This window comes from Chiroxiphia lanceolata, chromosome 8 (assembly GCF_009829145.1).
Source record: "Chiroxiphia lanceolata isolate bChiLan1 chromosome 8, bChiLan1.pri, whole genome shotgun sequence".
Lineage (NCBI taxonomy): Eukaryota > Metazoa > Chordata > Aves > Passeriformes > Pipridae > Chiroxiphia > Chiroxiphia lanceolata.
The window spans coordinates 27,925,533-27,953,271 of record NC_045644.1 but is presented as its reverse complement, the minus strand read 5'-3'; the positions used below and the strand labels follow the sequence as shown (position 1 = coordinate 27,953,271).

The window sequence follows — 27,739 nt, the reverse complement described above, 5'->3', positions numbered from 1 at the left end:
GATAAGGAAAATGTGACAGTGAAGGTCCTGCTGCTTGTTCTCAGCATAATGTTCTTTCAGTATCACATCACTTCTGTTCCATACCTCATTAAATTAGATTTTCCTCTGAGGGTGGTAAAAGTTTTTTGTAACGTTAAGTAAATACCTTCTTTCATTCTTCAAGTCCTTGTGGAAAATGCAGCATATTTGTGGGACTAACTGGGAAGTAAGACACCCATCTCAGGAGGCATTATTAAAGTGGGGTTTTCTCATGCTAAAACCTGAGGTAATTTGAGGTCCACTTAAGACACTTCTTGTAGTTAGATGACTTTCTGCTCAGAAATACAGTTGGGACTTTCTTAGACCTGGCAACATTGCTGATCTGCTATGAGCTGAATTTTAGTACAGCTGAATGGACACTGTGTAGGCAAATTCTGACAGTTTTTCTTTCAACTTACCATTTAGCATTGATGATAGCATATATATAGCATTTTTTTCAAAAAATCTTAGCTTTTGTTCTGAAGAGATTCAGTTCTGACTTTGGCAGCTATTACAGTAAGAAGCTAACTGTGCCTGTTTCACTGTGGAATCCCAACACTGTCTGAGATACTTTTACTTCTGAGTAAAAGATAATTAAAAAAAAAGTAAATAAATACTTTTACTTCTGAGTTCTGACATAGTTTTACTTCCTGGTCGGGTTGAAATCTAGCAACTACTGGGAGTAATAACATGTTCATTCCATGGGGAAACATGGAGGCACTTTTAGGGATTTTTGTTTTCTTTTGTTGGCTTGTAGGATATGCACTTAGAATCAGGAGGAAGAGCTTTTTTCTGTACAAAATCTCTAGCTAATCTTTCTACTCCTTGATGGATGACTCTAGAGAAAAGTGTGTCTGCCATAGGTGTTCTATGTGTTGGTGTTCCTTTGGGACAATTAAACACAAGTAGTGATGATAGGGCATTCCCAGTTATCAATTGCAGGCTTGTTGAGCAGATACAGTTTAATGGGTAAACTTTAAAGCTCTTCTGTGCATTTGTGCACTTTGTTTTGACACTGATGAATTAAAAATTATAGTTACCCAATAAAATTTAGTATTAGACATTCTAATTAAAAAGGTAAGTTGGTCTTATAAAATCTTCACTAAAAAAACAACTATTGTTTACCAACTGAAAATCTGTTGGAAGCTGCTACACTTTTCTATTTATATGATATTCATAGTATTGATCAGTCCAGCCTGTTTCACTTTATAACATCTCCAAAAGTCCAATAAGACAAATGCCAAGAAAAAATGAGAAAAGGAATGAAGAAAAAAATCACAAACCAAATTGCTAATATTTTCAGTCTCTTACAAGAAGTACTTGGTGTTAGAGATGTGGAAATAAATCTTAAAGAAGTATTTCACCATGGGTCTTTTAATTGTCCTCAGTAGTTTCTGACACAGCCAATCTTACTTTCTTCTTCAAAAACAAGGTATGAACTCTATGCAATCTATTGCCAGGGAAAAAAGTTTCTTTACTTTGCTAGCAGTTCAGTTCCAGAAAAACAATTTGTAGACCCTATTTAGGATCTCTGTTTAACTCACCGTTAGCCAGTGAGGAAGGAGAATGGTGAATGTAATATGAATATAAAATTTCTCTGAAGTAGGTTTATTCATTTCTGATCTTTATTCCGCTGTAGGACTCTCTCGGATTTTGAAAGCCCGCTTGGAAATGACCAAGAACAGGGTTGTTGACTGGGCCTTAGCAGAGTACATGGCTTTTGGCTCTGTTCTGAAGGAAGGCATCCATGTCCGACTAAGTGGGCAGGATGTGGAGAGAGGTACTTTCAGGTGAGTACTGAGGTAGCTGTAGAATGTGGTCCCATACTTACAGAAACAACTTGGCATTTTTTAAACAGTATGGTCTTCTGCAGGGAAGGGGAAGTTGGGGCTGTTCAGCATCATTCTGAATGTTATAGGTTCTAGCAGTCAAGAATAATCAAATCTCCTGTGTCTCTGTAAACAGCATTTTAAAGAAGAGTATTTAAGGCAGAACAAATATTTTTAAATACTTTCTTCCTTTTCTTGCTGAAAAGCAGAAATTATATTTTTCCCCCTGCTTTTTAACAAAAAATTCATCTGCATTCCATCTAATTGCTAAGAAATAAGATAAGGGGACTTACTGCAGAAGATTGACTCTTTTAAATACCATTCCAGTGGTGGCTGCTTGGAACTTGCATATCCTGTGAACAAACATGTTGCCAGTTGGCAAGGCTTTTTAAAGTCAAATAAGATCCTTTGTACTGAGACTTTTAATGACTACGGAGCATGAAGGAAGGCAGAATCTGATCACTTGGTAATACATATACAGTTTGCTGCCTTACCTGATTCTCTGTGGAGTAAAATGTTAATGATGTATTTAATTGAAGACTTTGATGTGATGCCAGTTCCTGGGGTGAATGAACTAGCAGCTGTACTGTGCTTCATTGTGCATGCTTGCAGAAAAGAGAAATAAATCTGGTTGCCTGTCTTCTCTGATACAGTACTCTCTTTCTGTGCTGAGCTTCATTTGGTATCCAGTCTTTTGGGCTTTCTTCCTTTTGCTTCCATTCTCATGGCAGTTTCACAAAATCCTTTGGACAAGATTTGAAAACAAAACTGAAAATCGGGAGATTTCCCCCCTCTCCAGCTTCTCATCCTCCTTGATTTCAGTACCATGGTCTTGTAAAGTGAGCATCTCCTGGGACAGGAACATCCATGTTCATTGATTAGCAACTTGCCTACCTATTTCAGGTGTGAGCTTAGTCATGTCTAGCACACCTATAGACTTATCTTGCAAATACTGATTTTCTGTATTCCCAGTTCTCACACTGGAGGAAGAGGATTTTTCAGAACTATTTTCCAGATTTTCTTGATGTTTAAGATAGAAAAGTTATGTTCACAGCAATATAGGGAAAAATAAAAAAAAGTGTTCAGATAGAAAGCTATTTAGGCTGGTGAAGGCTAGCTAAGGATTCCTGTGCTATCTGGATTTTATTATTCAGTCTTTTAGAAAATGAGTAAAAAGGCATTCCAGTGAATTCTTGTGAAGTTCAGGACTGAAGCTGATATGCAGATGTTTGATTTATAGAACCTGGTTCTGCTTTACTGCTGGGTTTTGAGTTTGCCTGATGGGTAGTGGGATCTACAAAATACCGGTCAATGGTGGGATTTTGAATTTTTGTTATGAATGTGATAGGCAGCTGGACAATAAAGAGTGAGATGAAAAAATGCCTTGGACCTGAGGAAGTCAGGTAGTATTTAACTACTCTGTTAAACAGAAGAGAACACTATAGAAATATGTAAGACAGCTCAATCTACTGTATTCAAGCTCATTTCACCAGAGGAATAGGTAGAAAAGTTAACTTGTGGTATAGACACATCTAAGACATAAAGCTGCTCTTTTTACCTGTAATTGAGTTTCTTTGTCATTTTTAATAAGAGTGAGCAACTTCCCTGACAACTGAAGACATTTGCAAATGCTCGTGCATTTTTATTGGAAAAAAACACATTGCAAACATGTAGAAAGTGTATGACATTTTATGTTCTCTTTGTAATAACTCCCTTCTTCACTCCCAGAAGTCCTTGAAGTACATAATGTCTCAAATCTCTGAGACTACTTGAAGAGGGAGTATAGGCTAGAATTTGGGAAGAACTGAAGATACTGTGTTGCCATAATGAAAACAACATGGTGGGGTGCTTTCACTGTTTTGGAACTTGGGAAGTGCTGTCTAGAAAGTAGTCCTTTCTGTCAGTATTCTGTGTGAGAGCTTGGCTTCTTGCTGTTTCAGTCCTCAACACTATCAATAGATAGAAGCTAGGTAAAGCTGCAGATAGAAGCACCTGGCCCCTTCTCATCTTGGAGGCACACTCTTGGAGAAGGGAAGGAAAGGGGGAGAGAGAGACTTTTGTCTGTACTGGTTTGATGTCAGTAAACCTGACAATTTCACACATCTGACTTGTATGTCTGAATGTTTCTGGCTGTCCATCTATGCTCATCTTAATGATCTCTTGCTAGGTAAACACGAGACTTTGTGCCCAAGGAGCTTATCATCTATCTAGGCCTTCTATCTTTGGCTGAATGGCAAAACCAAAATGTCAGTGGCACAAATGATTTCTGCCAAACAGCTGCCTGGTGTCTGAATTTTCCCCTGTCTATCTATTTCCCTCCCTGTGCTGTTTTTCAAGGTTCTGGCCTTATGTTGTTGACCTCTAAGTAAATTTCAGAGCTCTTTTGCTACTGTTCATTATAGCAAAGGGAAGTACAAAAAGATCCAGACTTTAGTTCAGTGTTGGCAGCTATACAATGCACAGTATTGTTACCAGTACAATAGCTGTCCTTATGTTAGCAGTTGTAAAGCTGGACATATTGCTGTGATTCACTCAGTTAGTCTGCTCAGAGAGTTAATGGATTACAGTAATTACTTCAGTCATCTCTGTTTTGGTAGTATTCCTCCGTGCCCCATTCTAATGCTGATTAATGGTCTTCTAGAGAACTGTAAATGGTGCATGTGAGTGGAAATACCAGGAAAGAGGATACAACTTCTTCGAGTCTTGGTGCTGAGATTAGATTAGATTATTTTTTTTGCATAAAAGACAAACAACAGTTGTTTTAAGGAAAAGAATGATTAGATTCTCTATTAGGGAGGAAGAATGAAATTTTTTAAATAACAATTTTGCTTCTCTTCAGTTTTTTACTTTAATCATTCTACAGTTTTTTACTTTAATCATTCTATTTTATAGCAACAACCTCCCTATCCTTTTCCCTTTCCCCCCCAAGTTCTACTAGTGATGAGGTATTTTCAGTTTCTGTGAGTTCTGGAGAACAAGCCTGGATAGTCAGTGAAAGTTCTTACAGTGCAGCACTTGTATTTAGATGTGATTGTATTTCACATGGCTTTGACCAAACCAGGGTGTTGTGTTTAGCAAAGACAACTGTGTTGCTTGCACATACCTTTGATGCTTTAGCTTTGCAAACAGCTCTGTTGAAGCCCAAAGTTATGCTTGGTTAAAAAATTTCTTCAAACAACTCTTTGCAGCCATCGCCATCACGTGCTTCACGACCAAGAAGTTGACAAGAGAACGTGTGTCCCCATGAATCACCTGTGGGAGCAGCAGGCCCCCTACACCGTGTGCAACAGCTCCCTGTCCGAATATGGGGTCTTAGGTATGTCTCTGACAGATGTGCTTGTGTTTTAATAGCTCTGCTGCACAAGAAGCAGAGCTCAGCAAGGAAAAGGATGTGGGGAAAAAAAGCTGTAAAATGGTTATATATGAAATAGGTATCAAAGCTCTTCCTCCCGGGGTCTGGCATCTCTTAAACAAGCATCCTCACATTTTACAATTTTGGGATTCACCTGAAAGCATTCATCTGTTGTGGTTGATCTTGGCAATGCTGGAACGTGCACCTGATGCTTTCTCAAAAGGGGAAGAACTGACAAGAAAACCAGGGACAGTTTGTAACACAGATATAAAAATCCATCCTGGCCTTATCTGAACTGCTATTCTGAATGTGCTATTTCAGGAAAGCAAATTCTTGTTAGTGATAGCATTAATCATAGTGAATTATTTTACCTTCAGCCACACAGAATGGATAACCTCACTCTGACATGATGAGGGTGGCAAGAGGAATGTGGAGCACAAAACAAATACATCTAATAATTTATCAAAGTGTTACTGATTCTATGGATAAATAATGAAATATTGTGTGAAGGAAAAAGATGGAACATTTTAGTAGATAAGGATGGTAATAGATAGCTGCTTGTTTCAAAGTTCTAGAAATATATGATTACTTAGTAATTTTTACAATGCTACATATTACCTATTGCTAATAATTTAAAAATTAAAGTGGTATAAAACTGTATAGTTGGAACATGGGCTGAAGAACTGAGATTTTTTTTTTTTAGGTATTTTTGTTGGTTCTGTGGTAGAATTCTTGTGAACAGAATCACATTTTTGTATCCCTAACATGTAAATGTAAACTCTCAATAGGAAAGTGCCAGCGAGGATGTGTATAAATGTGAGAAAAATAATTGGCGTAGATAAAAAGCAAGAATTTAATTTCAGAGAATGATTGTTTCCAATTTCCTATTGTTTCTCACAGTGTATTCTGGGGTTTCTTAATTTGAGCCTGTCTACCGTGTTGCTGTGAATTTTATGAGTGAGTCAGAGGTTTCTGCATTTGGGTTTTTTTACATCCAAACGGAAGTGACAAATATCTGGATATTTCTGTTGAAATCTGATTTTGTTCCAAAAATTACACCTCAGTAGGAAGCCTGGTGTTGATATGTTGATATTGAAGGGCAATTCTTATTGTCACAATTCTGTTCTTTAAAAAACTAACCAAGTGGGCTCTCTTTCTTTCTCTTTCTTGATCTCATCCTGCTCACTATTGCCCCTTCCACCTTGCCCAGCAAAAAATAGGTAAAAGTTGATTTAGTAACTTTCATTGAATACAAGCAGTAGGGTAAAATAGGGATTCGTTCACACACTGAAAACAAGAGTACCATTTCTGTGCAGTTCTGCTTCAGCAGATGGGATGACAGGCTCTTCAAAACTAATAATATTGATATTTTTAACTGTCAAGAACTTTAAATCCCTTTTGTCTGAGATGCATTAAAGGAGATGAAATTCATAGAAATAGTTGATAAGTGATGTGGCTTTTTTTGTGTGTTTGTTGGGATGGTTTTTTAAAACTAAAAATGCCATGTTTCTATGGTGAAGTGGTTTTATAATGAAGTTTCCTCTCCCTTGCTAGGTTTTACATACTGATCTTTTCCAACAGGTTTATTCTTGTGTATTGTCTGCATAGAGAGACAGTGTTGGGATAAGCAGCAGTGTGTGAACCTGTCTCTTCTAGTTAAGCCTGTCAGTCAAAGAGGAGCTATTAGAATTGATACCTGTTTGGCTGTAGCATCACTGGGTCTCCTCTTTAGTACATGGAAGAATAAGTGCATACTTGCAGTTCATGGAGTTGATTCTTCAGGAGAACCAAACCCCCCAACGTTTTATCTTCTCTAGTGCTGTTTCTGCTATATAATTCAGTTCAAAGGAACAGTTTGGGATTAGTGTATTGAAGTATTTGGTGGGGGTTGGGAGAGTTGTGAGAGAATAAAAAGGTGAAAATGTGTTAAGAAATTATTTTATGACTGTGTTAACATGCAGTACCTCAGAAGCATTTGGGGAATTCCTTTACTTTCTGTGAGGGAGAGCTAAGTAAACATGGATTAAACAGCCCAACATGATAAAATTACAGATTATTTCCTTGGTAGGTACATAAGCCAAGAGCTGGTATCTGTTCAGAGCTGTGAGCTTTGCACCAAGTTATTGTTGAGCTGTGTAGGAACACCTGGGGTGTCAATGCTCCGATTAAATGATACTCTGACAAGACTGATTTCACTTAGAAATGAAACAAAGGCAGTCTTATTAACTTGTAGTTCAGACAGCTGGTTTTGGTTTGTGTACAGGAAGCTGTGGAGTGTGTGTACCTGGGTCATTACATCAGGGTATTTAACAACCTCTGATAATCTTGTTTGAAATCCTGTGTCTACTATTTTTAGATATATCCAGATTATTATAATTTAGCTGCACATCCACTCAGTTGGCTATAAATTTTCCCTTTTACTGAAACTGAATGTCTGGAAGTATAAATGATGGCCCTGTGAAGTCATTTAAGCAAACGAAGTGTGTCTGAGTATATTTGCTGATTAAGATAGAGGAGAAAACCAAAAGTAACTTAGAGACACTCCATGCTACCTCTTCAGCAGTTTTTAAATACTTGAAAGGATTTCCTGTCTTTCTTTACAGCCCTCAGAATGACTTGTGTACTGTTGATTCTCTATCCAGGAGATGTGATTCTTTCAGTCAGATTCAGCCTCTGAGAGATCTTGGGCTGTAGCATCCTGTACTGGGAACTTCCAGGGAACATCAGGCAAGATAGACTTGGAACTAGTGCGTAGTTCAGGAAATTCTTGAAACATGATACTTTTTCAAGGGGAAAAGTCAAGTTTAAAGCAAAAGGTGAAAGGAAGAGGACAGGTATTAGTGTAAAGTTTTTTTTGCAATACTCACCTAGGATGAAATATGTAGCATAGCTACGCAGTCAGAACAGTGTGTTTTTAAGGTTAGGGGTAGCAGATACAATTACCTGTCAGAAACCATGTTAGGAAGTAGGACAGACTGCAGTAATTAATGGTGTCTGCATGGAGTTCTAAGATGGTATCAGTCTTTCTGTTAAATAGAGTCAGCCACCAGATGGGTATTACCTTCACTTTCTCCTGGGCTGTGTTTGGATTTGTGAAAGGATGCATGTAGTCTGTAGTCCCTGTGCTTAGAATTTCTGCTAACATAGCACAAATCTGTCTGTGTAACTCTCCTCATTCTGACATTAAATCCCTGCTCTGATAAGCCCTTTTAACTATTAGCTAACATTCATGCCCTAAGTCACTTTGGAATCATATTGAATTAAGCTATAGCTATAGCCTTACTTACATTAATTGAAAAACTACAGTTCTTATGACAATCATGAAAAGTGCTGTGGGGAAAAACACAGCACAGTGTGCTGTGTAAGCTGCCACTTTGCTTGACAACACTTCTTTCTGTGCCAGAGTGATGAAAGAACAGCGAGGGAGCACAGCAGGAACTGGACTAATAGAAACAAGCATTTCTGCTAGGTCTGTCATCTAGGGACCTTAATGAACTCCAGCAACTAAAACATTAGTTTTGCAGCCTTAGTCAAGTGCTGTGTATCTTTCTTCCCCCTCCGTCCTCAGTTTAGAAGTTTACCAAAGTGCTGTGCTGGGTCCTGGTTCCCTGTGCTCTGGTGTGCTCTGAGCCCTGAGTTGGTTGCTCTCCAACACCCTTCAGGTGTGCATATTCCTTATCTGTCATTCTTTGAAAGCTGTGTCTTGTTGCCTGGTTGCCTTGGCACTGGATTTCCTCACAGCTTAAACCTGTTCCCTGTTTTTCTAGCTGTGTAAGAGTTAATCCCTTAAACTCACAAGATTCGCATAGCATTCTGAAGAAATATTCAGTTCTTGTTTCTGTAGATACAGACAATAAAGTTTGCAAGGTCTCTGCTGCAGTTTTTTTAATATTCTTTATTCTAGTCTGAGGTTGAGCCCTCATGAGAGGCCTGGGTAGGAACCTGCTCCCCTGCAGCTCACGTCCCATCCCTAGAGTGGTGGAGACTTTCTAGCTCAGGTCACCTTCCCTGACCTTGACTTTGGTGCCCCAAAGATTCTCTTTCAGGAGAAGCACTTCTCTACTCCTGGGTTGTTCACCTTGTATCTGTCTAGATGTCTTTCCACCAGCAATTTTTCTTAGTTTAGCAGTTCAGATCTTGCTCTTTAAGTGATTTTCTCCACATGCAGGTAGGAGCAGTAATTTTTGACAGACTCCCTAGTCTCTTAAGAGTTAAAATTATTCTGCTACAATCGCTATGGTTTTGATGTTAGGAACTCTCATTGTCATTTCCCTGGTGGAAAACTGAGTTCTGGTATATAAAGGATGTGTTTACCACAGACACATGTGCCATGAAATTGGCAACATTAATTTCAAAATATTAATCAGAATGCATAGGTTGCATTTGGATATATTTTCCCAGATATTTTTATGGCTGTCAGAAAGCTTGCAAATGGTATCTGTGTTAAGATCACACTTTTGGATGCAGCTTCACCTAGAACATTTTCACCTTGTGGAGACTAACACAAAGTTTGCAACAAGATAAGACGTGAGAAATTATATTCTTTTTTTGCATGTGAATTTTAGCAGTGGTCTTTGGTATATGGAGTAAAATCATGTGTGTGCTGTGACCAAATTTTAATTGTGCACTGAGCTGCATACTCTTTGAAAAGCACTGTGTGATTACTGATACCTCTGAGTGGTCAAGACCTCAGTTTGTTCTTCTCTAAAAGCTAGATTACCCCACCCTTACAGAGAGCAGCATATGCACAAATAAGTCTTGAACATATTGCATATTTTCTCAACCATGTCACCCAATCAGTAGAAATGGTCTCTTAAAGCTTGTGTAAAATTAGAATGGGATTCAAGCCTATCTAGGGAAATCTATTTTTCAGATACCTTTGGGAACAACATGCATGGAAGGAGTTGTGTAAATTTTTCCACTGTTTTCATTGTTTTAAGGACAATAGAATTACACAAATGAGGAGGCCAGATATCAAAAATATGTTCTGAAGGAAAAGCCATTCAGGCAGCCAGGCCAAAGGCACGTCAGCAAAAGCCATCTTTGGTGGTAGTGACCTGTCATGGTGACTCACAGAGAAAAGGCCCGTCTGACTTAAGTGTCCTTTTGGCCTCTAACTTACTAGTTGCCTTTTGGTGGGATCATTAACATCTGCTGAAGACATGGATGGACTGTTCAGAGATCAGCAGTCCAAAAGCCAAGTGACTCAAAGATTTCTTGTCGTGGAGATTGTAAGCAAAAAGGTAGGTTGGAATTACAAAGGAGTAGGCTATGAAGACACACTATAAAAACAACCTGTAAAACTGTTCTCTCTGTGAATAAACAATTTCACTGGAAGCTCTTGTTGCTTTTTTGCTCATGCAGTCAGTTTGTCTTGCAGTTAATTTGTCCTGCAGTTGTCCCTCAGTTAATGTTCCAGGAAAGCTTGTATACTGACATTGGCTGAAGAGCCTCTTCCTGGAGCAGAAGAGTGAAATCCTGTAGCAGTCCCAATTTAGCTGTACTCATCAAGTTAACCTAAAGCAATTTCAGTTTTGTGCATAGATGACCTATGTCAAAACTGCATGACAAGTGTTGGAAGGGTGTTCTTGATGTTAGTGTTACAGAGGGACTTAATATATGACTAGTCTCAGTTTTGTTGAGGATTTTCCTTATGGAACTGAACAACTTACTTTAAACTCTCTGTAACCACATGTTTATTAGTTCTCAATTTCCTTCACTCCCTCTTCCCTCAGTTTGGCAGTAAAACTTTCAGGGATGAAACTACTTGTATATGTTTGTGGCATCCAGCACGCAGAGACCTCAATCTTAGTTTAGCTCTCAGAGTGTCTCTCTGATAATGAAAACAAAAGTGAAAGTTGAACAACACTGAAACAGGATAAAGAAGGTTGGAACAGGTTTGATTTGATCCTGTGATCTTTCTCCCTAGCTGAATCAATTACTTTGCATTAACAGTAAAGTATGCTGTATGTGCACATATGCTGTATGTGCCACATGTTGTTCAATCTCCTAATATATATTAATATATCATTTTTTTTAATGCCTGGAATGACAGGCCATCTAAAAGATATTCTAGGTATTTTTCTAATATTGCTTATATAATCTTTTTGGTATTACAGTTCTCTTTAAAGTAATTCTCTTATCCACTGAACTCCACAAAGGGAGGCTCTCCTAGTCACCAGGGTATAAATCACAAATGATGAGTATCTGAGAGATGTCAGCCATCACTTTATGGTGACCCTGTTGCAGTAGCCTCCTGTGTGTGGAGAATGTCAAGATGCTAAGCTTGTCTCTTCCAGCTAGCCTGAGCTTTTTGAAGTTCATGACTGGCAGAGCTGTATAGTGGGTTTGATCAAGTCAGAAATTTGGGATTTTTCATGGCTTTGCAACAGTTTACTGTAGTTTACGAAACACTGGTGGTCACAATGTGGCATTGGGTTTTACTCATATACTGTATTTAGGAGGCATATTAGGAACCTGACTTATGATTGTATTTTGGCTCATAGCCACCTTTGGATCTAGGAAATATTATCCACAGCATGAGGTTTACAAATTTCTATTTTCGTCCTGTATTCCTCAAAATGTCTGTAAGTGAAATAGAGAAGGAACCCAAATTAATGCATAGTTTCTAGATAGATGTACTGTTCTCTCAGCTATGAAGGGATTTCTCTCTGCATCCTAAATGCCAGTCTTAGGTGCATTTTGTCTTAATTAAATGTACACTAGTCTTGTGAGTGTTTGGAGGTGGGGGCAGGCTGGGAGTCAGGGGAAAAATTAAACAGTACAGGTATTTTATTACCAGAGACTGTGTTCATTTTTGCCTAGCCTGGTCTTGCTTGTAGAACATGTCTGTAGAACATGCCGTAGAGCAGCATTTGAATGGCTAGTGTATCACAGTAAGGCAAACAGCAAAAATGGGAATTACAGTGATATGTACATAGCAAAAACATGAGGCTGAGTTCAGTGTAGATCAATGGTAGCAGGATGGGACTCTGCAACTTCAGTTACATGTGCAGGTCTTAAAGAAGCTGAAAGAGATACTAAATCTATATTAGTCTGTTAGCTCACTCTGAGATTTTTTTACAGTCTTGCAATCAGTCAGGAAAGAGTTACCACACACTATTGTATCTTTTTAAATAAAATTTTACAACAGCAAAGCTAGTTGCTCTGCTGGTGTAACCTTCAATGAGAGTCTTCCTATGTTGCATTTCTGTATCTGAAAGCAGATCATTATATTGTGTGCAGAGCTTCAACAATTTATCTGTCAATCAAATATTTATTTTCTATGTGTATTGAATCAGTTCTGCCTCAGTCAGAGCCTCTATATGCAGAGCAGTGCTGTATAGCACTGCTTTCTACTGAGAGCTTTAACTTTTTCAGTTTAAACTATAGGTGTAGAATCTGAGTACAGGTATTCACTCAGCACTCCAGGCACTGCTATATCAAAGCGTCAAAGGGAAATATGAACAGAGATCCAATATTTATTTTTATATTATTGGATATGTTTAGATGTTCACTATGGAACCTTACCTGTAAGCATGGTTATAAAACTGAGACAGGTACTCTGCACGTGGCTAGGTTTTCATGTTCTGACTTGACACCAAATTCTGCATTTTTTTTGAAAGTTACACAGCAGAGGCCACGTAGCACATGCAAACACCCTCGTAGTGTTCTATGTTTTGCCTTTGCAGAGCTGCTAGGAATCAATTACCTAGTTCATGGTGCAGTACCAGTTTAGGTTTCTTTTCTCTTTGCCGATCATCTCTTCAGGTCCTGTTATAGAACCAGGGCTTTATTGTACTGCAGCAGGTCTCTCAAGGAGAGCAATAATTTGTTTCTGCCTTTGAGGTAGAGCCTTCAGTTATTTTGGGGCCTTGACAAGTTTTTGGAGCAGACAAGAAGCTGCGTAGCTTGCTCTGTGCAGGACACCTGAGCTCCTGCTGCAGTATGTTCATCCTGCTGTGTTAACCTGGCGTGGCTGAGTACTGGGAATGTGTGGCACTTCTGCTCTGTATGGAGTTGATGAATTTACAGTTAAAACAGCACAAGTTAAGGGAAATTTCTGCATTTACCTGCTACCAAAATCACCAGACAGTAGAGAGGGAGAAGGTCATATCTTTCTGTTTTCATAGCTGGAGTAGTGATGTTGTCTCCATGAAGAGCACTTCTGGTCTCCTCTGCCACTGAGGCAGAGACCCAAAGAGTCCTTAACTCTGCCAAAGAAAGGATTATTTATCCAAGTCCCAGATGTGTCTCTTATGCAGCTATTATGTGCAAGCTTTTTGGAACATCTGAAGACTATGATCCTGTCTGTAGACTGAAAATTGATGTCACCAGTCATTTTGTTCAGCACCTGCAGATGGGGGGGGGGGGGGGGGAACCCCCAGTGTTGTGCAGGACTGCAAGTATTAAAATTAATAAGTAACTTTTTGAACTGGTAATGGGCTGTAAGTGGGTATTTACAGGAAAAGATAGTAGTGAGCTCTCAGGAAAACATTACACAAAAGTTGGAGCTGAGGGAGGGTTTTAGTTGTTCATTTAAAACCTTGTATGATACTGAAATGTTTGAGGAATCATTTGAAGGATTGGAGTTGGGATTGGAAATTTCCTGATTTTTCTGATGGAAATGGTAGTATTGAAAACAGCGTGATTTATAACAGGGCTACAAAAATCCAGTTCATGCTTTTATTTTGGATTTATTTTTTTATTTTTAATGAGAAATGAACCGAATTCTCAGCAAATCTCTTTATTTTCTAATTCTCCTGCTTGTTTGGTTCTCAGGTTTTGAACTTGGCTTTGCTATGGCGAGTCCCAACGCCCTGGTGTGCTGGGAGGCCCAGTTTGGTGACTTCCACAACACGGCACAGTGTATAATAGACCAGTTCATCAGCTGTGGCCAGGCCAAGTGGGTCCGTCACAACGGGATCGTCCTGCTCCTGCCGCACGGAATGGAAGGAATGGTGAGGGCTGCTGGCTGGTAAATGCAGGAGGGAAATGCTGGCTACAGAGCCTTCCTCTTCAACTGTAAAAGCCAAAAGTGTCCTGGGGATCCAATGGTGTGAGAGACCCAGGGGAGGAAGGCACTGTTTAGCATGTTGGACTGCCTCAGTGTTACAGAAAAAAAATGCGATTAGATTGACAGGCAAGAACAAAAAAACCTTGAGAAACGTTTCTGAGCTCTTAGCTTTGTATCCTCCTTATTGGCATGTACCACTTTTCCCCCAATTTTTTTCTTTTTTCTCTCTCTTTCTGGGTATCTTTCCCTAAGACACTGCCTTCTTTCCCAAGAAAGCTGGATTCTTAGTGTACAATGTGAGTGTCTAGGAGTGCTTGCTTGGTTTTATTTTGCATAAAGTATGTCTGCACTAAATCCTCTTGCAATGAAATGATACGAAGCAACTTTAAAACTTCTTCAAAAATAATTGACCTTGATTAACTTTGATGTAATAAGAAATCTCCCTCTTTATGGAAAGGAAAATGTTTCCACTAGCTGTTGACTCTCTTTTCTTTGGTGGCTAGTAGGAGGAACTAGACGGTGTCTTAGAGGGAAAGGGCAGGGGCACGCTCTGTATATAATGTTATATGAAGTTCATATCAGCAGTAGCATTGTTTTTCAAATCTTTTAAATTATTTTAAAGGTTACATGAACATCTTGCCAGGCAAGGTTAATTTTTTCCTTTTCAGATACATTAACCTTCATGAATTGATGCATGTATGTTTCTAGTTTCCTACTAAGAGAAGTATAGTATGTGCCACAGTGGCAATCTCCATCTGTATAAATGCTCTAGACCCTTCCACCACAAACTGCGTCATTTCCATTCTCACAAACAATTTAGTTTATTTCCATTCAATTATAATCCCGTCCTGATATACCGGGGTGCATTCATGTCTATGAATGGCTTTCCATATCCATTGTGCGTAAAGAATAAAGGGTCTGATGCTGTTCACAAGAGTTTTGATAAATTAATTTTTTTAACTGAATCCTGAGGGACAGCCTGAATGAGCCCTCAGCAGGAGGTGTGGTCCTCTACAGGGAAGCATTCAGCTGAAGGGTCTGTTCTCTGCTACTTACAATACAGTAAATCTTTTTTTTTTGGCAGTGAAGATTTGCACAGGTCTTCTGAAACATGATTATTTTGCTACTAATGTCAGATGGTTTTGGAACATTTAAGGATCCCACCAGGCTATTGAAATCTGTTACCTTCCCAGAGGATCTTTCCATTACAGGAGTGTTAGTGTCTCTATAGCTACAGCGTTGGGGACAAAATGATTTGGGGAAGGATTCGTAATGGGATATGGATCCCTTCACCTCTAGGTCATGCATTCACAGGCAAGTTGGCTGTGATTGAAAGACTCTGCAGCCTAATGGCTCCTTGGGGACTCATCTGAAAGTAGCTAATGGATTCAGTGTAGGTCTCACTGGATAGGTGGTCACAGTAGAAATAAACCCTACCCCATTCCATGCAGCAGTTGCTGGCAGTCTGATTGGTGGTGTCAGCAGGGAAATCCAAGATAGATGTGGATGTTGAGGCTCTGGATTGAGGTTGTTGCTGGGGCAGTCTGTCTGTGTATGTTAGGGAAGCCTCGCTGTCTCTCCTGCAATTATTTGCTGGTAACATCTCTGTTTCCAGCGTACTGAATGCAGTGTGCTTGTGGAGCACTCTTTGTCCATGTGTAGGCTGTACTTAGTGCAGGATTTGATTTACAGCAAACAGATGTATAGAGCAGAAGTATTGCAATATACTGGACTGTTACAGTGCACCACAGTTCTGTGCAGCTTTGCTCCTTGCTCCCAAGTCCTTACCCATCCGTGACCAGATTATTTGGCACCTCAAAAGTGGAGGCACACTTCAAAAGAGTAGTGATACAAGGCACAGTTCTTGGCTGTTTGTGTTATTCATTTGTTGCCAGCAGAATGTTTTTTCCTTTGAATTCCCTTAGTCCATGGAGCAGAGTGAATCATAGAGTCATAGAATGGTTGGGATTGAAAGGGATCATAAAGACCATCTAGTTTCAACCCCCTCATCATGGCAACGGAATGTTCCACTAGACCAGGTTGCTCAGAGCCCCATCAAGGCCCAGCCTGGCCTTGACCACTTCCAGGGATGGGGCATCCACAGCCTCTCTGGGTAACCTGTGCCAGTGCCTCACCACCCTCACAGCAAAGAATTTCTTCCTCATATCAAATCTGAACCTGCCCTCTTTCAGCTTAAAGCCATTCCACCTCATCCTGTCACACATCCTTGTAAATAGTCCCTCTCTGACTTTCTTGCAGGCCCCCTTTAGGTACTGGAAGATGCTGTAAGGTCTCCATGGGGCTATGTCTTCCCCAGGCTGAACCATCCCAACTCTCTCAGCCTGTCTTCATAGGAGAGGTGTTCCAGCTCTCTAATCCTCTTTGTGGCCCTCCTGTGGACTCTGGAATCCTGCCCTTGGAATTAGAGAGAATAATGTGTTGAATCAAGGTGTCAGAATAATGACTGATTTTTGAGATCATATGTTAAGGTTTCAACAGAGGAAGTTATGATGAGAGACGGTCATATAAAGAAAAAATCTCTTTATGAACATCCGGAACTGAGGAGCCATAGGGAGGGTTGAGAGGTGTAATAGTTTGTCTTTGGGTTAAAATACTTCACAGCTGTCTCTTACTTCCTAAGAGTAACTGTCACTTGAACAAACAAAGGCTGTCAGTATTAGCAATATATAAAAACACTGCTTTTTTTTTTTCTTCCCATACTCCTTACAACTTTGTCTCATCCTTTATAAACAAGGATGTATAGAAAGGAAGATAACAGATTCTGTGACACTCCTTATTCCTGATATTGTCTGTGGCCAGCATGCATGTTTTGCTAATGTAAAATGGATATAACAATGTTGGTGCACTTCAAGAAATTACCTTGGGTACTGCTGGTGAGACAGCAGATGTGCATGTTCAGTAATGACAGAACATAAAATACCTCTTGAGGAAGCAGATATTAATCATAGGTTAGTTTGGCAGATAATGTGTATATGTATTTTGATCCATTTTAGCTGAAGCATTCATCCAGGTAATTGGTCCTGTACTGAACAGTGAACAATGATAGGAGGGAGATCCTGTGTCTGCTTTTGTTGCTAATATAGCAAAGGTAGTCAGCAGTTAACTTTGTGTTTGCTCCTGTTCATCATGCAAGAAGTGTGAGTCACTGCAGTACACTGAACCACCCGGAGCTTCTGTTCCTGACATTCCTCCTGCTCCTTTCTGACCTGCATTAATAAGGTCGTTCTTGTGCCCACATGGACTTACTGCTTTTTCACTGGTCTTCATTGTGCAGCTACATTAAGGCTAGAAATTACTTGAACCTAGTAAAAGCATTGGAAATACATGTTAAACCTAATCTCCCATGAAAAGAATTAATAGAAGACAAGGAATTCCCATCCTGTGGTGTGTCCTCGCTTCTCACTGCTGCTGGGGGCAGGTGTGCAAGATGGAGCAGAGCTGCCAGGGTGACAGGAGGTATTTATGCAGTGAATGATCTAGACTGATGTCTAACTGCTCATTTGGCTCTTTAATGTTGTTTTAAATGATACCTTTACCAGGGTCCAGAGCATTCATCAGCCAGGCCTGAGAGGTTTCTGCAGATGAGCAATGATGATTCTGATGCCTATCCAGTAAGTAGCTTTGTCAAAGGCCATGTCCTTTTTTTTGCTCTTCACGTCTCAGAGATATTTCTTGTAAGAAGCATCCTTTTAGCTAGGTGTAGCAGGTTAGATTTAGCTTGGTGTAACATTAACTTGATCCCAGTAGAAGTAATGGAAGTGTGCAGTATTGCTGCTTCATTGCAAAGCTGAGGTCACATAAAATTAATCTCTGGCAGCATGATCTTTTTATGGCTGTTCCTCAGGGCCAGTGATTCTGCTTGTTTATATTGCTGTGTGTACTGCAAATAGGTGTCTCTAGCCAATTTCTAAAGAAGGTCAAGTGAGACTACTCCTTGCTTTTTGCAGAGGAGCTAAATTGTACTGCTGGGAGCATGAAAATAAGCAACTTCTAATTGTGATTTGGCTAAGACTTTCATAGGTTGGTCATTCATTTCTACAGAGAAAGTACACAGCTCTCCAGGATGCTGGGCATCCACTTCCCTACTGCAGGTTTCCTAATAAACACTGCCATGCATTTATTGAAAAGCCTTAAAAAAAAAAAAAAAGACAAAATAAAATGGATATTTCAGTTTTGGTCTTGACTTTGTTACCCTTTGGGCAACAATAGTTCCAAAACCATGTTCCTCCTCAACTAAAAGGGATTTTTGTCACCTTACTCTCAGTAGATAAAGACCTGTTTGATTGAGTATACTTAAGCACTACAGCAGGTGCTTACTTAAGCAAGCTATAAGTTTTATCACAGAAGGTAGGAGCTCAAGCCACAGACCAGGAAATTGGGTTAATTCTGTACCAATCTGTAGAGAGATTATATGCTTACCTAATATATACATATGTAGCTATGAATAAAAACCCCCCTGTATTAATAAGATATATAAACATAAAGCATATTAATATAATAAAACAAGAGGATGGAACACCTACCAAAAAATGGCAGAGTGAGAGTTAACTGCACACTCACAAATTCAATTATAGTTTAACATTCTTTCAAAGAGGTTCTATTTCATGTCTTTCATCTGCTGAAGTCCTGGTCCTCCTCAGTCTTCATTCCTGGACTTCCCAGTTTATTTAAATTAATGGAAGCTTTTTGTGTTTATCTGCATACATTTTTAGGAAGCAGTAGGAACAGAAGCAAATTATTTGTAGGGATGCTTTCCTAGCTAATAAAACATTCTCAGCAGAGAGCTGCTAATTAACTTTTTTTTGAGGAAGGGAGTTGCTGAGAGGCAGAAATAGAAGGATGGCTTTCAAGCCTTTTTTCTGATCTTTTGCACATTTTTCTAATGCCTTGAATGTCTCTCTCAGGAGTTCAGTGAGCAGTTTGAAGTTTCCCAGCTGTATGAATGCAACTGGATTGTGGTGAATTGTTCAACTCCAGCCAACTACTTTCATGTCCTCCGAAGACAGATCTTGCTGCCATTCAGAAAGCCGGTAAAGTTACTGTAATGGACTTTATTTTTTTTAGGGATATTAACCCTCACATAAAGAGGAGTCTTGTTTGCATGTGACATGCTGCTCAAAAGGATAAGAATCATTGGAGAAAAATCTTAACTGAACACAGATTGAAGTTACTGTTTTGATGGGAAGAAACTCAGCTCCGACTTACTATGATTCTAAAACTTGATTTTCAGCTTTGCTTCCATCTGGCTAGGAAAGATCTTCAGATGAGCTTGTCAAGATACCACTAATGTAGCTAACAGGTTGCATAAATATCATGTGCTTGTCTAATTGCTGGAACTTCAAAAACCTAAGATACAACTGTCGAATGTTTTACTGATTCATAGCCTGTGGTTTGATTTGTTGTCAGAAAGAAGCATAAGCAATGAGTTTTGACAACCTTTAAAAGAAATAGACTACCCAAATCTTTTGAGTAATTTTGAAACTTCCCTGGCTTTCAAAACAAGAAAAATACTGTGTTTGCTATTCACATTAACTTATTCCATACAGTTTGTGGGTTTTGTATGAACAGTGTCCCAAATGTTGCATGTAATAATGTAGATAAAGCAGCTCCTGAGTGCTGGTAAAATTTCTGTCTTACAGCTGATTGTTTTGACACCCAAGTCACTGCTGAGGCATCCAGAAGCTAAATCCAGTTTTGATGAAATGGTGACTGGTAGGTTACCTTAAAGTATTATGGACAAATAATTAGCTATACCAAGTGGCATGTCAGACTGTGGAGATGAGAATCTGCTCTGGAGAGTTTGCCTTTTCTTTTGCCATAATTTCTGTGAAGCTGTCATGGTGAGATCTAGCATGGACTTTTACTGAAAAATCTGCTTTCAGGTGTAGAATCTCAGTTTGGACAGGTTTATCTTGTAACCAGCCATTAATCTTAAAGCAGTGAAAAACTGCATTCCCATCTCTGCAGGAATGTTCCCCTCAATAGGCTGTTATATCTCTCCGCTCTTTTTCTCTTCATGTAAAAATTTAATTGTTCTCTTTGCTGCCCACGCCCTCGACCCCAAGATGTGAATGGCAAAGGTTCTAATTACACTGTGCCCATTTGTAAGAGTAAGGTGCCCAGTTTTTCTTACAATACTCCATTTTGGGGCTGCTGTGTCCTGCCAGTGATCCAAAGTGAGATCAGTTCAGAGCTGCAGGCTGTTGTTGGCAGGCCATCAGCACCAAGAGATACGTAGTGACTGCAGAGGGAATACCAAAAACTGCAGTGATTTTGTTTTCCTGCCTTGCACTGGTTTTAGGCCATGTTGGAGTGGCACGAGGAAATGCAGTGACCTGTAATGAGTGGGTGATTAAAGTGATCGCTCAGAGTGAGAAAGTGTGCATAAGGTGTGCTGGTCTGTCTCCAGTTCCAGTGAGTGTCTTAACTGCTGTCAGAAGAGAACTGCTGTCAGAAGAGTTAGTTGTTACTAACTCAACTAGTTTTTTAAGAGCAAGTTACAGTGTGTAAACATGCTTAAATATTGCATTATCTCCTTTTTGTACATGAGTAAAGTTTGATTCTCAAGCAAAGGCATTTGCTGTTTTTATTGCTGTTTAAAAGCTTTGTAAAATGGGTCAGATTAGAAATTCTGTAGCATTTGTGATTTGTCAATATGTCTTGGGAGTCCCTCTACTTCAGGCTAACCCTCAGTAGTGGCCAAATTCATAATTAACATTGAATTCTGACATACTTGCTTGTTCTTGCTGAAGAGGACAGCAAGGTAGCAAAGTATTGCTGATTCTCAGCTATCTCTTTTTGCTCTGCTTTTAATGGAAAACTGAGGAGGAGGGCAAGAATGTCTCCAGCTGACCCAGTGAAGCACAGATTCAGGCTTTTTTAATGATGAATTCTGCTGTTCAGTGGAACAGGATAATTCTGACATAAATCAGTTCCTCTGTCATATGTTTGTGCTGTTGCTTTTCTTCCCCCAAGATAAATGGTTCAAACAGGAGCTTATTCTGCTGGTGAGTGGGTGTGCTGATTCAGACTAGGAGGTCGTGCTGCTGTCTGCTGCCCTGCAGTTGGTTAATGTGGAAATAGTTCTAATAATTCATATAAGAGAGCAAAGAAAAGGATCTTTTAGACCATCAAGTCCCTCTTCCAGTTTCATGTATCCCAAGCAAACTGTACTCCTGGGAGTTGATATTGCAGGGGAAAAGATCTCTAGCAGTGAGGATATGCATCTGAAGTTGTACTTAAACATTATCATTTATACATATGGCTCAGTTCTATGCTAATTCCTGCTCTGGATAATGTCATTTTAGCTCTCAAACAGAGGTTTAAATCACCTAAATATATGGCAGTAATGTGCGTACTTGTGTAAATATTTCTGCAGTTGCCAGATGTAGTTGCATTATGGATATGTGGTTTGTTTTCATATAAGAATATTCTAACATTTTGTAAAGCTATATTAATGTTACATGGTTGAAATCATCTTGGAAAGAAGAAACAGTATTTCAGGTAATTCTCTGAAAAAAAAGAGCTGGAAGCAAAAGTGAGCTATCCAATCAATTTAAAAGTGAAGGTGTAATGCACAACACAAAGCTAAAAGATAATCCACTGTTAACATGTTTCTGTCTTTAAGTGTGAAAGACTGGATTATTGAGAACCTTCTAACTTCTTGAAACTGAACTGCTGAAAGTCACTTTAGCAGAGTTACTGGTCTGAAAAGCAAGAATAGAGAGGCAGGAGAACCCTGTGATCACTGTAACCTGCTGCTTGCTCAGTAGAGGAGACTGTTGCTTGGGCTGCTTTATTGAAATGTCAGTTCCACTGAGAGCACTTTTTCTAATTTGTGCTCCAAACAGGCACCACTTTCCAGCGCGTGATTCCCGAGAACGGTCCGGCAGCTCAGGCGCCACATGAGGTCAAGCGAGTGATTTTCTGCACAGGAAAGGTGTACTATGATCTCGTGAAAGAGAGAAAGAATCAAGACCTGGAGAAACAAGTAGCTATAACCAGACTTGAACAGGTGAGCTCCCTCATCCTCAGAAGACAGAGTCCTGGGGGAGACTTCCAGCAAGGGGTTCCTGTGCTTTTCAATAGGCACCACTTGCTAGAATGAATGGTAATAGCATTTTTGTACCATTTGGCATCTTACAAGACATATTTTAATCCTTTGTGGCCTTTGGAAGAAGGAACACATCAGTAGTATACTGGACAATGAGATCCAGAATGCTTAATGACTTTTCCAGAACAACATAACAAAGTGAAGGTTACAACATGATGGCACCTTAAATTTGTATATCCAGTCTGTTAAGTTGTGAATAGGACACTTTGAAGTGTATTGTCATTCGCTAATTAAGGACTTGTCACAGCTGCTTCACCAAAAAAGCTGTAGAGGTGCAGGTGATCTGGTCTATGACCTACTTCTGTTCATACTAGTACAGCTATAAAATATGTGTTTATTTATTTCTGAACATTAAATCAATTAGAGAAACATGAGTCACTTTCCATGAAAAAGTAATGACTCACCATGGGCTTAAAACCACGTAAGAGAAAGCTTTGCCAATTCTTACCTTCTCTTTCCAGATCTCACCATTCCCCTTTGACTTGCTGAAAGAAGAACTTGAGAAGTATCCCAGTGCTGATCTAGTTTGGTGTCAGGAGGAGCACAAAAACAGTGGATATTATGATTATGTCAAACCTCGTTTCCGCACTATTGTGAACCACACTCGACCTATCTGGTATGAGACTTCAAAACAATTGCTCTGTCTCCTGAGCTGATTTGTTTGGTTTTAAATGTCTTTGGGATCGTTTTCAAGTTTTGTGTGTTTGGGTTTTTTCCTTTTAAATTTGTTTTTTGATTTGAGGATGGTATTAATGGGTAAATTAGATTGTTCACAAATCAAAACCTCTGAGTCTGGGTTCTTGGTGAAGGAGGGAGAAAGCCTATACCACTACTCCTCAAGTACAACATGCATATTTTGCTCCTTCTTGTAGTTCTAAAAGAAAACCAGTAGCAACTAGCTCTGTATTTATTGCCACTTAGCACAGCACTTAGCTCTCTTGGATTTTTCTCTCTTTTTGTCTAAGATTCTGTCTTTTAAGAATTTCCAAATGTTAGGTTTCTGGAGGAAACAGCTGTTTTAAGAGCTCATTCAAGGTACCTTTGCATTATTTTAGATGACTGACTCTCAGATCTGCCTGTGCAGCTGTCAGAGGAATGAGAATCTTCATTGCCAAAAGCAAATTATCTAATTATTAGGCAGTGTAGCTGGCTGCCCTGGGAGGGATGGGGGAGAAGACACTGCTTAATAATGATGGGAGGGGGAAAAGAGGGGGAAGCTGACCAAAAGGTATAATTTGGTATAACTCAGGTTGATTTTTATTTAAGAAAGATTGATTACTAAATGTCCAAATCTGCCAAGCTGACTTGAATACGTTAAACAGCGTATTCTCATGCTTGTTATTGTCAAAACAGTCTCTTTTCTCACCTCATTTGTCTGCCCAATTCTTTTTGTCACACAGGTATGTTGGCCGAGAGCCTGCCGCTGCAGCTGCCACAGGCAACAAGAACATGCATCTGGTGTCACTCAGGAGATTCTTGGATACAGCTTTCAACCTGGAGGCCTTTGAGGGAAAGACATTCTAACTTCAGGGCACTGCCCATCTCTGGCTAGTAGTCTCTCAAAACACTGCATCCAAAAGAAAACAAAAGCGGGGAAAATACTGGAAATTATGTAACTTTGCTTTACCAAATAAAAGGATCCAGCAGCTGACTTCATTAATATGTACCTTGCTTCCCAGTTTGTAAGGAAAAAACAATTCCAATTTGCCTTCCATCATTTTTTGTCGCTTATCTGTTTATATTGGGAGCTCTTTGACACAAGAAGTGTCTCCTATCCCAGGATCCAAGGTCTAGCTCGGTAAGGCTTGTATCACAGTCCATGAGCACTGTCTAATTACTGTAAGTAAGTAGAGTAGGCATGGACAGCACGATAGTTATGCACACAAGAGGCTTTGTTGCAAGGAAAGTAAATGACAGCTGTTTCTGTCTATATATTGGAGAAGAGTAATGGAACTGAAAAACAGCGAGCTGGTGGATGACTTTGGTAGAGAAATGTACCAGCTGTGGCTGTTGCAAGGAGATGGTAAAGTAACCTGAGGATGTGAGGAGGAGGCTGAAAATAGGGGGTGAGGTTACAAATTGTTAAACTGGGTGATAACAGAAGGGGTGTTGACCACTTAGGTTTAAGGTCAAGGAGGGTGATGAAGGCAGACATAAAAGGGACCAAGAAAAGGTTTGTTGGGGGTAACTGAGGAGGGAAGAAGGGTGCACAAGACCACAGCAGACAGAGAAATGGGTCATCAGCAGGAGAATTCAGCATCAAATGACTTCGGAAGAGGTGACAGCACCAATTGCTTCCATTCCCCAGGCTGCCTGCTTTGATGCTGTGTAGTATTAGGGAACTGTGGGATCCTGTAAACATCCTTATTTTGGATGAACACATACTACTTTCCCTCAGCATGCTACTAGAATCTGCTTCTCTTTGACCTGGTACCACCCCTAAAAAGATTGTGTTTGGATGAAAAATCTGTGTTTATGCAACAAGCAATGGATTCTCTGTTTTGTCCAGTGCTATTTCCTGCCTCACATCTTGCTGATACTAATTCAACTCTGAAGTGGCTATTCCTGATTGACTCACCCTTTTTTTATGTAAAGAGGAAGGTGGGCAAGCAACTGTTGCTGATTTACCAAAGGCACATGCTGTGGTTTTGTACAAGTAAGAATTGATTTCTTTGGTCCCTTGTGTTTATTTGTCAATTAGGATATTAATTGCCATGTACTTTCAGTATGGACATAAAAGTGAACCACTTCAGAAGCTGGCTCTGTGTCAGGTGGCTGAGGTGCAGCAGGTGCTGTTTCTCCCAGGACATAGTGCTTGCATGGCAGGGTGGTCTGAGAGCCACTGCTTGTGCTTCCTCCACAGCGCTGGAAGGCAGGTGAGCCCTGTTTGCTCTCCCCTCCTGATATAAGAACTAGTATTGTCAGAATTCCTGTTCCCTCTGCCCCAGGAGAACTTGGCTCTGGGTGGATCTCGTGACTGCAGGTTTCTGCAGCACCAACCTGTGTAGTGGCAGGAGACTTCTTCCCTTCTTTCTGCTGGCTGGCAGAGGGAACAGCGGGATGAGCAGGTCAGTGGTGTAGGAGGGTGCAGAGGAATGGCCATGCCTCTGCTGGAGCTGTAACCAGCTACACAAAGGGCCCTGCAGTGCCTGCAGGGTTATCCTAGATCTGCTGAGCAGACACTTGGATACAGCATAGCAAGAGACTGGAAAACACATAGATGAGACTTCCCCCATCTCCACTTCCCTGCCCTGAAACTCCTCAGAGACACTTTTGTGCTTGGTTTAGCCCTGCTGCTGCTGCTGTATTGGCTGTGACACAGTGGAGCACAACAGTTTTTGTTTGATTCAAGGAGTTGGGTGATGCTGGAAAGCTTCTTGTCTCATCAAATTAAACACCTGTATTAAAAACTTTCAACTATGATCAGGTACTACTTACCCAAGCAGGTTACCAAAAAGGGATGTGTGCCTTATGCTGTCCCTTTGTTTGGCCTGGATACTACATGATGGTGAAAAAACAGTCCTGTCAGAGCATAAACTCAACGTGGCAAGGTACTTACCATGGGATTCAGAAGTCCACTTAGTCTCATGTTGGTGAAACTCAGTAACACCCTTTTAAATCAGGCTGGTTGCCTTGGGCTTTTTCTCTCACTGAAGCATTAAAGCTAATTCAGTCTTTTGAAACCTAATGAACTCGGAAAGTACTGCAGTTGACAGCCACAAATATTGTCTCCTGTCCCTTTGTATAGCTCAAAACATTAAGCTCATAGGCAGTAACCATCACCTAAAGTATTTTAATGCTTTTATGAATGCTTGTTTCTGTAGCAAGAATTGAGAGCAGCTAAATATTTCTGGCACTGTTTATTGTATTCTCAGTTTGCATAAGGCAGGTCAGTGCTGCATGGAGTATGATAAATGCACTTATGCCACAGCATATGCAGAGGTAGAAAACAAAATTAACATAGAAATATAAATGGTAAATGACAGATTTCCACTTTCATTGTGTATCATAGATTGTGGCATAATAGTTGCATAAAAATTCCATCAAAGAATGTAAAAAACCCAATAAAATAAAAATACATAAGAAGAAAATTCTCTGTTATGGCTGGTATTTTTGACAGTTTCTCTTTTGAGTGCTGGCATTAACATCCCATTTGTAAGAGTGCTAGGGCAGGTCATTTTTCTGTTTTCTGTTTGTTTCCTAAATAATGGCTTATTTAAATATAGAAGCATTGAGGTAGGCAGCATTTGGACTAGAAAAAGATAATTATTCAAAACCATTGGGTTAAAATTGGTAATAGAATCGAGGTTATATTAGAATATTTTGTTCTATTATTTTCCAATTTTTAAAGTAATAAGTGGATGCATTCCTGTTTCAAGGAGAGTTTTTAAAATACTGAAACTAGACTGGAATTAACTTCTCTAATTTCTAAACATTGGAACTAATTTCATTCAGCTTTCAGATGGTAGACGATTAAAAAGAGCATTAAAAATTGCTAAATGCATAGTTTATACTTGCAGAATTCTGTGGCACTTCAATGAGGCCCCTTGATTAAAAAACTCTTACAGTGAGTTCTCAAATAGGGGCACATTAAGTAGGTGCACTATCAACAACGGATGCAAGTTTCTGCAGTGGCAGCTTTACACCAGGTTAAGAAATCTCTGTGATCTCACAGAAAACAAATACTTTGTTAGAACTAGTGGACAAGTTAAATACCTTTTACAGCAATCGATTAGTCTTCGTAGAGTGTTTGAAGAGGACTGAAGAATTATATAAGCCTCTCCTGCAAAAAAGTCAGCACTGAAATTCAAATGGCAGCTTCGTAACTTGGAAGAAACAGCAAATGTGAGAGCCCATTGACTTCATCGCATTTGTGGGGGACACACCAGGCCATCCATGCCCACAGCAGCAAGAGACTCGCGAAGACAAACAGCTCCTGTCACAGAATTGTTTTTCATTCCTAGCAGCGACCTGATGAGCTGTGCTAACAGCAGGGGGGTGCCTGGTGGAAACCTTTGCTCTGCCAACGGTACAGCTGGAGTCGTCCCAGAGCAGAGGAGTAACCTGTTCTCTGGAAAGGGAACCGTTCTGCTCCTTCTAGGAGGTGAAAATTAACATATGAGACCAGACAAAAACCAGGAATGTGTGTGCATTGTTTGAACTGAGTAGATGAAAGTGTGTGTTGTTTTTTTGTTATTTGTTTTAATAACCCCTTGCTAGAATCTCTGGCTGCTGTTTCAAGAGCTGTGGGTAGCTCTTACCTTGGTGCACAACCAGCACATGTGCTGCCTCTGATACAGAGCTGGGAATAGCCCCTGCTGCTAATAATAAGAAAATGAAAGCTTGGCAGCCTCTGCTCTATGCTCACACATACATGTAAGTATTTTAAT

At 39.9% G+C, this 27,739-nt stretch overlaps 1 protein-coding gene across 5 annotated transcripts in view; it reads left to right on the top strand.

The window, feature by feature from the left end:
• OGDHL (oxoglutarate dehydrogenase like) overlaps positions 1-26,440 on the top strand; it is a 54,532-nt gene extending 28,092 nt beyond the window's left edge. For all 5 annotated transcript variants that reach the window (XM_032694754.1, XM_032694752.1, XM_032694755.1 and 2 more), the window contains 9 exons: positions 1,658-1,808; positions 5,036-5,163; positions 13,981-14,159; positions 17,776-17,847; positions 19,141-19,266; positions 19,876-19,948; positions 22,087-22,250; positions 22,811-22,965; positions 23,750-26,440. In XM_032694754.1, the coding sequence (XP_032550645.1) occupies positions 1,658-1,808; positions 5,036-5,163; positions 13,981-14,159; positions 17,776-17,847; positions 19,141-19,266; positions 19,876-19,948; positions 22,087-22,250; positions 22,811-22,965; positions 23,750-23,873 (1,172 nt within the window). In that variant the 3' untranslated portion in view covers positions 23,874-26,440. The remainder of the gene's footprint in view (positions 1-1,657; positions 1,809-5,035; positions 5,164-13,980; positions 14,160-17,775; positions 17,848-19,140; positions 19,267-19,875; positions 19,949-22,086; positions 22,251-22,810; positions 22,966-23,749) is intronic.
• Positions 26,441-27,739: the final 1,299 nt, after the last annotated feature.